Genomic DNA, 10,508 nt, shown 5'->3' with positions numbered 1-10,508 from the left:
GTGTGTGTGTGTGTGTGTGTGTGTTGTTGTTGTGTGTGTGTGTGTGTGTGTGTGTGTGTGTGTGTGTGTGTGTGTGTGTGTGTGTGTGTGTGTGTGCTGTACTGCTTGTCGCATGTAACTTGCACCCATCAAGTGCTGAGATCTCAAACTTATATCAGTTCACCATAACATTGTGCAAATTCCACTCGAAGGATGGATAGAAGCAGCAACTGCCATATAATTGGTTTCGGTGTCTAATGAAGTCCTCCAATGAAGTCAATAGCGTACATCCGCTATACCCAGACAGGCAAGCTACGTTTCAATACTTACCTTCACCCAACTGAGACAGAGCCCAGATCCAGATACGATGGGTAGTAGACAACAACCCAGAGTCAACTATTCGTAGAGCTATGGTACACCAGAGTCAAATATTCGTAGAGCTATGGTACACCATGTAATTTAGGACTGTCTAGACTGATTGTTCGCCTGCCCGGTGTGCAAGTTAAATGTTGGCTTTATATACACAGGCTCTCTGTGTAGTAATTATTTATTTTGAATCAAGTTTCGTTGATCTTGGTTGAGGTCATCAATGAAACGAGGATAAATATGAATGACGCATATTTTCGTCATGATAAAAAATGCCACAGTTTTCCATTTGACCAAGATGCCCATGATGATGCATACAAGTCTGACCAAGGGCAAGAACGATGCAGCCAGGCTCGGGTTCGATGGCTCATTACTGTGCTATGTGCTTACATTTAGTCGAGTTCTGAACAAAATACACTGGTGCATCATATGTCCCACACCAGAGTATGAACTGACTCGAATGAGGCGGTTACGGTCGCGTGTAATTTTTCCAACGTATACGACGTATATGACACCGGTATTCCAGGTCATGTTGGACGTTACCAGTTGACCGCTATCTGAGTCAAGTAGAGTACAAACATGAATTGAACCAAAATGTTCACCCTCCTTTTCCAGCAACCGCTTTAGTGTGGCCTCTTCAGCCTTCGATAGTTTACTTCCGGCCCGTGTATGTGTTTTATAGTCGGGAATTAATACTGCACAAATAAATATTGTTCCGCTGATGCAAAAAATATATCTATATTTAGAATTTAATTTAGATATGCTTTATATTAACATTAACAATCTTCTTTACAATAATCCAACTGGTGTAGTGGTAACATAGATGATTTCCATTCATCTGCCATGGGTTCGATTCCCGTGTTGGAGAGAATTTTTATGAAGTTGAAGGACGAAAAAATTGAAACTGTTTCTGTGGCTGGTCAGATGATCGACAAGTAATTCCAAATTAATTTCACGAAATTTATTTTTAAAAACTGATTCTCTCTCTCTCTCTCTCTCTCTTTAATTACCTTCTATTTGAAGCTGATCCTATTGTGTTTTTTGTGTATACAACACAACCATGTTGTTATTTACGTCACTATTTTGTATAGTACCCTTAGCCGCGACAACAAGCCCATCGCCTCGAGAAGTATCCTCTTCCACTTCGAAATGATAGCGTGGGTTTGAAGTTTATTTGAAATTGGACAATCAAAAGTTGACGTCGAATATGTTGGCACCCGTCAAGTACGAATTATAAATTATCAAATACAAGTTTTGAATGGGTCACGGTTAAATACACTTCATCTGTGTGAACATTGCATCCTAATTCATGTAACATTATTAGAGAGAAAAAAATAACCTCCGCGAAATTGACACCGGTTCAGTAGAGTTTTCTCGGCCAGAATCGAACTGACGACCCTCACGGTGTAAACATGATGTGATAACCCCTACACCACGAGAAAGTTAAGATGTGTTAGATTTAAATGTATATATATATCAATTCTAACCTTTTCTCGAAACTAAGATGACAATTCTATAGCACGTGGTAATAGGCCATGCTAAGCGATTGAGTCTCGAAACGCAATGCCGACATAGTCTATATAGGAGTAGTGATCAACAACAACCGACACAGGACGATCGTTTGATATCACAACAATATTCCAATCGTTCGGCTGCCTTATTGAATTTCTACTTCACAGTAGTTGAGAATCTGGGTATCAGTAGAACGCATCGAAACAGCGTGGCTCTCATATAAATAAAATCTATACATAGCAATGATGGTTGTGCGGGTCTAACAATGCACGTCGCACGGTACCTTTGATCGCTAAACTATTGTTACTTATCATTCTGTCGTGCATCGGCTGGAAAATTAACAATATAATTCGCCCACATTCACTACTCTGGTGGGATCGAAGTAATCGGAGTGAATAGCCGTTGTTCAGCTCGTGAGTAGATCATATATATCCTTCGACGCGAATATGTAAACAGAACTCTTAGCATGCATGATAGAACAGTGTATAGCGGCTGATGAAACACTTTGCAAATGACTTCCCATCTTAAACAATGTGAGCAGTATGGGTCAATAATACATTGTGGAAGTTTGACAGTCTGAAATTGCATCAAACTTTCAAAATCATAAAATTACATCACCCTGGGATAAATGTCATAAGATTATATAGGATTAATACTTCAAAAGAAACCTGATCTATTTTCAGCACAGACTTGACATGAAGTCGGCCTACTAGTATAATGTCCGCAAATCTATTTCACCGGTTTTTGCCAGGTGCCAGTGGTCCTCTTTTTAAGCTCTTATTGCTCGTGCCAACGGCCAAGATTCGATCATATTTCAGTAGTAGTCAAGCTTAGTAGTCATGCATATTCATCTCCACTCGCCTCAATGAGTGGCCGAGTACCACACACCCATACCTACTGCTCTGCTATAATCGAATTTCAGTTTATGCACGGTAACAATGTGGGGTTGTATGCTTAGACGTCTAATAAACTCATTTACCAGGAAAAGAAAACACGATCAACCACGCCGTGATCGTGCTCCTCGATTGTATTGATATCTGCGCGAGACTCGAATGCCTGGTTTACAGTTGTTAAAAGTCGATTTCTTATTAATCCTAAGTCGGTAGAATATGTTTGGACTTCTCACTAATGAAAACATTCCGAATCAGGCAATGACGCATTTAATAAATTTAGAAGCCGTACACTGCCCAAACGATTATGATGAGTGAAAAGCACGAAGTGAAGTAGAGATACACAGTAGCTTGTATAAGAATAATACAACTTGAAAGTGGGCCTAGTATGACGTATTTTTTTTAACGTAATTGCTACTCAAGGGCTGTCAACAGCTAGCAGAACAATGAATCTTCAGGCAGTTTTTTTTCTTACAAATTGGATAGGTTAGCGACTGATAGTTGATGTGCGTCGCCCGAAGTACAGGCATGTTGCTATTCCGGCAATATTCACAGCGCTGAGCAGATTTAATCTGATGTTTTGTATACAGTCACCGTTTACTATTACCGGACCGCTAGTATTTTGCCAAACAAACTTCTTTAAGCATACGTGCCTATTGCAAGACTTTAATATATGGCTATCTGGTACATATGCATTCAATCTGTAGAGGATCAGGGAACAGTTAATTCAGTGGTTGTTTACACACTGTACTCAAACTCATTTCAACGTTTAAGAATTGCTCGGACACTATTATTTCCATCATATTTACTGGAGTAGTGCGATATCTAATGGCAAACAGCCACACAACTAACCAGTCAAGTCACGGATACTGGGATCAGCCAAAAGTCATCGAAAAGCCAAAACGCTGTCTAACCAATATTGTAAATGTTTAGCATAGCCTTCTAAAATAGACAAAGGCTATGTTTTAAATATATGTTTTTAAAAAATCAAAACAGTCGCTAACGCAAGCATGAAGTCATCCATACGATGGCTGTAACAATACCATCACTGCTGTATAATTCATCTATCGCGCCTGTTGAAAAAAAAGTTTGTTAAGATTCGGACCAGACATGTTACTTTACACTGGTAATGGTGTCGTGTAATAAATTGGTCTCGTCAAATTGATTATGGTGAAGTCACAAATTTTCACGATACATTTATATTTGCTCAGCCTGTTGATGTTACATCTGTGGCTGGACAATGTGCTATATTCGATAATATAAGTACACAACAATGTTAAAACATATCTACACGTAGAAGCCCTCGCAATGTCCAGATGTCTCAATATTGCGTATTCCTTCGAGTTTCGTCAGCAACATTGCTGCGTGCAGGAATAAACAAAGCCAGACGCCGAGAGTGATAAATATGTAAAGGTACTTATCCAGTCGAACAAAAGCATTTACAACTCTCGGCCTATTTGCGCGACAGATCAATGCATAAGTTTGATGAAAACCTATTCACGGGGAGCAAAATATATACACTTGAGTTGACCTCAGAAAAAAATCTGGACAAAACAAAAGATAGAAATTGTAAAACGTAAGAGACAATGAGGGCGAAAGACTGTTTATTATTGTGGCTAATCTTGAAACGACCTGATCACGGAGATGACGTGAGATTTGTATAATGTGGGACGCGGTCAGGTGAATTTCTAAACTAACAAATACACGGCGAATGTTTTTTGTTTTCACAGTAATCGCCAACGGAATGGCAATCTTTGCTACAAAGGTACAATTCCACGAACTGCTATTCCTTCACATATAACCGTTATTTCGTTTTTGCAATCCTAAACCGTTGAATTTATACGTGCTATTTGTACACCGGATGAAGATAGAGCGACAATGTGGCAAGCGTTATTTCCATGCGGTGCACCTTCATTTGATTAGTGAAAGCCTTGCTAAACATGTGTAGTTTTTACAAACAGGCGGATAATACCATTTATATGTATTCATCGATAGAGGACCGATATTCAAACTGCATTCTTTCCATATTATTGACACTGAAGTGTCTATGTTTTTGAGAAGAGACGCTATCTAGCGGCAAAAGATGACTCCACTCGTCATGGCACCTTGTGGCTATATTCTGTACTCATACTTGGCCTGTGGAGTAGAAAATGTGACACTTTTTTTTTAGCTTCGTCAACCAGCAGCCTTAAAGGGCCCGTCCTTCAAATATCATATTGCAAAGTTTTTGCAATCAGCAAATATACTAAAACACTCCTCAATAGACACTAGAGGCTAGTCCTTGTACACCAACGCTTCATTGATAGCCCAGCGGTCCGAGACGAGCCTTCCTTTTTCTTTTTTGTTAGGCACTATAAAACACGGCGAGTTGGGCGAGTTGTACTCTTGAGTTTGAGCATTGTATATTTTCTTTTTTTTTCTGCAAGTATGCTGCTATTGCTTAAACACATCTTGCTGTATCTTGTATAATGAATACTGCTTTACGTAGATCGAGTCACATCGCCATGCTTGAATTCCAAATCTACCGGATCTACATACATGTATCTATGTTCGTCCGCGCTCTGATTAAAGAAATTTGTGTGTTTAGTGATAAACCTTTCACCTTGTTTGCATTGCTCTATCAAGAGGTCCTACGGGTGCTTGTAGTTGAATGGCAGTAGGCGTTCCTTTTCTAGCACAGTTAGCTGCCCATATCACTTGGTTTCAGCCAAATTGCTAACAACTACTCTCGGAATGGCAATAACTGTCCATCGTCAGTAATTTTTTTACCGGACACAACCTCGGCTTCACCAATAGTTCTGTTGTGAAATTACACAGCTTCGTTAGTAATGTTTGATATCACCAATCAAGAATTTATTGTTCTCTGGTTCTTTGCTTCTACTACCAAATATGCAGCAATCATATGCTCGGACGGTTTTGGAGGCAATGGGTGGAAGTGCCCTACATTCAACCACGTGTATGGGTGTTGCATGATCCTTTCGCGTCGCGCTATTGTTCATTGTGGTTCGTGTCATTGTTGTACTGTCTTGGACAGTATTGCAACAGGATAAAGAGAGCCATTGTGCAACGTCAAGGTTCTATTCACTCTATCCTCGTCAGCGACGGATTGATCGTATAATGACATTCTTAGCAGAAGCTCAGCATTTGTCGATGAGACCTAGGGCTGTAAACGTCTCAAACACAGTCTTGCCTTTCAGGATCATTCGGAACGTAATTCTGTACGGTAAGTATTGAAGACCTCCCACTCGTTTGACAAAAGCTTCTGAAGGTTGTATGCTGACAATGGATTCCGGTCTGATCCTGCATTGCTTCAATATATCCAGCAAAATGGCGAAACATCCGCTTCTTCATTCAACAGGTACGTATGGGTAGAAAAATCAAATTCCACATTCAGATATTTTAGCTTGCCTCCTGTCCTGACATATAACGTGTTGTTACATGCACTCTTCACCTCATTTCATAAACAGAAGATAACCTTCGGCTGGCTATGGCCTTTTTGTTGGCACTTTCGTTTAAATGAGCAATAATGTTCACCCATTATATAATCTCGCGAGGTTTTTTGGTGGTAGTCGAGTTCACATCTCCCCCGCTGCTACGTCGTACGTTGTTTGCACTGACTTGCCCATTGTTACATCCCGTGTAAACATTTATCATTTCATTCGAGACAGGGCAATTCAATAAACTGATTTCCCGTTGCAATGTGGGCAAAATTGATAAGGATCTGCTGGGTTCGACGTTTAGTACGGGTTTGAAGCTCGGCGACCATATCACCTTCGGTGCATTGAATTCGTCTGTGTGGATCCAAACATTTGAGACATTTATCGAAGTTTATATTACTGACAGATTTCAGTACGAAAGCTGTTTTGACTTATTGCCAGCAGCCCAGCACCCCTTGTCCCGTGTTCTCTGATTCTTTTCGCTCAACAATATGAAGTAGCGTGAGAACTTCTTTTGTTGACATGGACGCTGCTATACAAACTCCCTCGGCTGTGGGTTATCATGGTTGCGCTTTCTTTTTAGACCACGACATTGGTCTGTGCTACATATATATATATATATATATATATATATATATATCGCAGTCAAATGTGTTGTTATCCGCCGAGATCGAAGTAATATTACCCACAACACATCCCTTTCCATTTTTTTTCCTTCAGCAGTGTTGAATACTTTTTGAATGTTGCAGGTGTATTCTGGTAAATCTCTGGGATTAGCTAAAGGGTTATTGAAGGCCAGTCCCACAAGGAGGCTATTCAGATAACCATCTCATATTGTTCCCACGACCATCCAGCGGCTTTCAGTATAAGAACCATGGGTTGTATTGCTTCGGAGCAGGTCATGCTCGAATCGTATTTTCCTTTGCTCTCAAGGATTTGATTTTGTTCCTTTCTTTGTCCAACCATAATCTGACAAGACGATACTTTCTTAATCAAAGGAACAATGACCAGTATCGACTATCTGTACTTTCCAATGACGTGACTCACCAGGCTGTTTTTCCTTTCGGCCCACGTTTGTAGTGCAGATAACGTTCTCCAGGTTCCATGGCATGATCGAAAAGGGTTAGTTGCGGTTAAGGTCTTGTTTAACCTGTATTTCGGAAAGAATTGTTATTTTGTCTGGGCTGATTCCAATCTGCCCATGTGAAGCTATAATCTAGGTTGTTATGTACCAGTCACGATCTTGTCTGAACTTATCACCTCTCAGACGCCACCATGCCTCCTTACTGTTTTAGATGAGTTCACGGGCTGAGGAATTGCACTTCAAACCAGTGCCAATTGAGATACCACCTCAATTGAGAGCTTCATGGTGTTGGACTTGTTGTCCTGATGTAATTTTTTTAAACGCTGCACGCTTCAATCATTGTTGGTGACCATCTGGTTGTGCATCAGCATATTCATCTAGTTGATCGCTTGCCACTTTCTCCTGTCAATCAACCGCCCCTATGACCTGGTGTGTTTGAAATAACGTGTTAGTTAAAAACTTGGAATGGTTAGGTATATTTGTAAACTTTAAGAATGAATCCCTTGAATGCTCTAAGTGGATTCCTCAAGTTCTCCACAAATACAGCGAAGTGTCATTGGTAGATTAGAATTCCTTTTTTTTTGTCTTGCGATACTTTAGAAAGAAACAAAAACATTCTGTCACTGTGGTTTATATTTCTTGAGCTTATATGCCGACGGTAGACATATTGCTGGATAACATGAATTATTAAAGTCGAGAGAGGTTTCGTCAGTTCTTCATCTTGATTCGGTATCAGCGGTCTAAAAAGCAATTCTAGTATTATAAAAAATAAATTTCTCTCACTTTTTATTATTAAAGCTGTGCTTCCGTTTGAATCAATAAACCCGAGAGTAATGGGATCAAGCACATGCTGCTGAAATACCAAAGATTAATACCACGCATTCGGGCTCTCGTTCTCTAAATCTGAAGTGTTCACAACAAGTGTTCACAACAAATGCGTTTGTTGTCCTGAGGCATAAAAGCGTTTGTTGTTCACCCAGCTTGCGGAGATGTAAAGGGTACGTTGGCGCACCCTATGACCAGTATAGATATCCCATCCTGTCTATTTGTTATTCACTTTTCGTTCGACATCAATTGCACATCTACCTGAGCTAGTATCCAGTTCTTCCAGTCAGCACCGATTCGAACACGCCCAATAAAGCCCAAAATATCAATCATTGAATTTACAACCTCATACGCACGTTTTAGTACCGGATAGCACTAAGTTTTATTTGCTAATACAATATAGGCTTTCGCCTCAAGTGATACTGGCCCGGCGCCAAACTGGTCGGTGAGACACTGAATTGTGGTCTTTTTCACCCATTCCCTATCTGAGCTGGACAGTTCGCCGAGTGTGTGTATGGTCCCTGCAATATGTTTGATAAGGTGGTACTTAGTTGACGAGCAAGTATCACAAGATAACTCTATAGTAAGACGTTCTTTCTTCCGTCCACGCCAATATTTAAGTTGGGCGTATGCATCATCCTATTGTTTGACTAGCATTTAGTTTTCGCACTCAGCTTATCCACCCATGATAGCGGCCAGAAAGGGGCAGTGGAGCCTAGTCATGATCATATAGGCATAATTCACATATGAATTATGCGCAAGCTCACACAACGGTCACATGGATATTCTATACTTTTCTAAACTCAGTATATTTACAATCGTGTTGTGCGAGAAGTTATTTCACTCAGTTGTCGAAAGTCACGTCCCCACCCGACACAAAAGCACTGCAATTTCCATTTCCTCACATGATCCAGATCCTTTTTTACGTCCAACACTTTGATAACACTACGCGGTCAGGTATTAAGGATGTACTGAGATCACGACCAAAGACGGGTTGGTAATATTTTCTCCCAACGCCGATTTAAGAAAAACCACTGGGCGCATCAACGATCAATAACAATGCAAAATAAAGATGTGGATGAGAATACATTTGCATGACACAAAATGGCTTGATCTCCGGTTGGGAATTTACGACACAACACACACATACTGACGATACAGGTGAACACCCTCCGGGTTGCAGGCACCCGGTTTTTCTCTGGGAAGTTAGGTGAAGCGAGCACCCAAAACTACCGGAACCAATAAACACCTGTACACGTTGACCACAAAGGTGACCAAAATACAAGCAATATAGACCACAAGTCTTCTTAGCATACGGTCGAAAGAAATCGCCCCAGTAAACCAAGTATACAAATCTCAGTGCACTTCACATATAAGTCGTATCCTCAAACACACCCGGAGAAGCTGTGGACATCCGCGTCCAGTACGCGTCGGGTGTCGGCTTCAATAATTGATGTGAGATAGGATGAACGCGTACCTCCTCAAACTCATACTTCTTCATAAGTGCAGGTAGAGCATACGCATTCCTGAAGCGCCTGAAGGCTTGGTTCGGTGAGCTTTGTGATTGACTGCTGCGGTTGTTTGCGATCGGCGTACCTTCACCCGCCCTATCAGGAGCAGATGCATCTGAGTTCACTGTGTTGAGATGTTCGGTACGTTTCGAAAAATCGGATCCGGAGCCACAGTCTTGTATTGTATGATCTTTGGTATCTAGGACACCTTCCACACCCACAGGCGTATTGCGTTCCTTGAGCTGTTTGAGCACATTGGTAATAATATCAAATGCAGGCGTGTGCTCACTCCATGTACTGATCGCCAGACGCCCGCCACTACGAAGCACCCGCTTCGCTTGCTTTAATCCATCTTCAGGGCTGTTGAAGAACACGAGTCCAAAGTTAGATACGTATACATCGCAGCTTGAACTCTCCACCGTTTGCAGAAGCTCTCCGTTGTCTACCGCAGCAACAATGCGATCGGCGCAGCCTCGGTCTAATGCCTTTTGAGTCAAGACGTCTATCATACCAGCGGAAAAGTCTACAAGCAATGATTATAGATGCGATATCAAAGAGTGATATGTAATATATTTGCGGATGTGTGTGGGCCAAAAAGCAATGCCGTACAAAATCTGCTCAACTAATGTTTCCCATTCGCGTTTTATCAAAAGATCATCAAAAGCTATAGCAACAATTTACCCAAAAAAATACTCTAGTCGTACATCCCTTTGAATGTAGGCGAACGTATTGAAGGGATGTACTTGTTTCACACTTACACAACACGGCCATATCTGTAAAGGAATAAATTTTACAGACTCATTTTATTTCTATCTTGAACAAAGGTATTTCAGGAGATGATTTTTCAACAAGTACCTTTAGAATTTTTGGCATTTCACATTCCAAAGGGGCATATATATATATA

General features: G+C 40.8%; 1 protein-coding gene and 2 non-coding genes across 3 annotated transcripts; 1 reads left to right on the top strand and 2 right to left on the bottom strand.

Annotated features, from left to right (window-relative positions):
* Positions 1–1,142: 1,142 nt before the first annotated feature.
* SARC_30257 lies at positions 1,143–1,213 on the top strand. The gene has a single exon. It is a non-coding gene; the product is annotated as a tRNA-Gly (tRNA).
* Positions 1,214–1,714: 501 nt separating this feature from the next.
* On the bottom strand, positions 1,715–1,787 carry SARC_30256. Its single transcript has one exon. It is a non-coding gene; the product is annotated as a tRNA-Val (tRNA).
* Positions 1,788–8,446: 6,659 nt separating this feature from the next.
* On the bottom strand, positions 8,447–10,129 carry SARC_11800 (hypothetical protein). The gene is made up of 2 exons (XM_014294108.1): positions 9,489–10,129; positions 8,447–8,614 (listed from the first exon to the last, which is right to left on the bottom strand). The coding sequence occupies exons 1-2, from the start codon at positions 10,111–10,113 to the stop codon at positions 8,469–8,471; spliced, it is 771 nt and encodes a 256-aa protein (XP_014149583.1). The 5' UTR covers positions 10,114–10,129; the 3' UTR covers positions 8,447–8,468.
* Between the last annotated feature and the right edge of the window lie 379 nt (positions 10,130–10,508).

This window comes from Sphaeroforma arctica, assembly GCF_001186125.1.
Source record: "Sphaeroforma arctica JP610 unplaced genomic scaffold supercont1.1883, whole genome shotgun sequence".
NCBI lineage: Eukaryota > Ichthyosporea > Ichthyophonida > Sphaeroforma > Sphaeroforma arctica.
The sequence above is the reverse complement of the archived record's forward strand: the minus strand, read 5'-3'. Positions and strand labels throughout refer to the sequence as shown.

What these genes read in the sequence shown, in the direction of transcription:
- SARC_11800 (XM_014294108.1), bottom strand. Translation starts at nt 10,113, where the DNA reads ATGATAGACGTCTTGACTCAAAAGGCATTAGACCGAGGCTGCGCCGAT. An exon ending in GATGTCCACAGCTTCTCCGG is followed by an intron (nt 8,615 to 9,488) that starts GTGTGTTTGAGG and finishes AACATATTGCAG; the next exon opens with GGACCATACACACACTCGGC.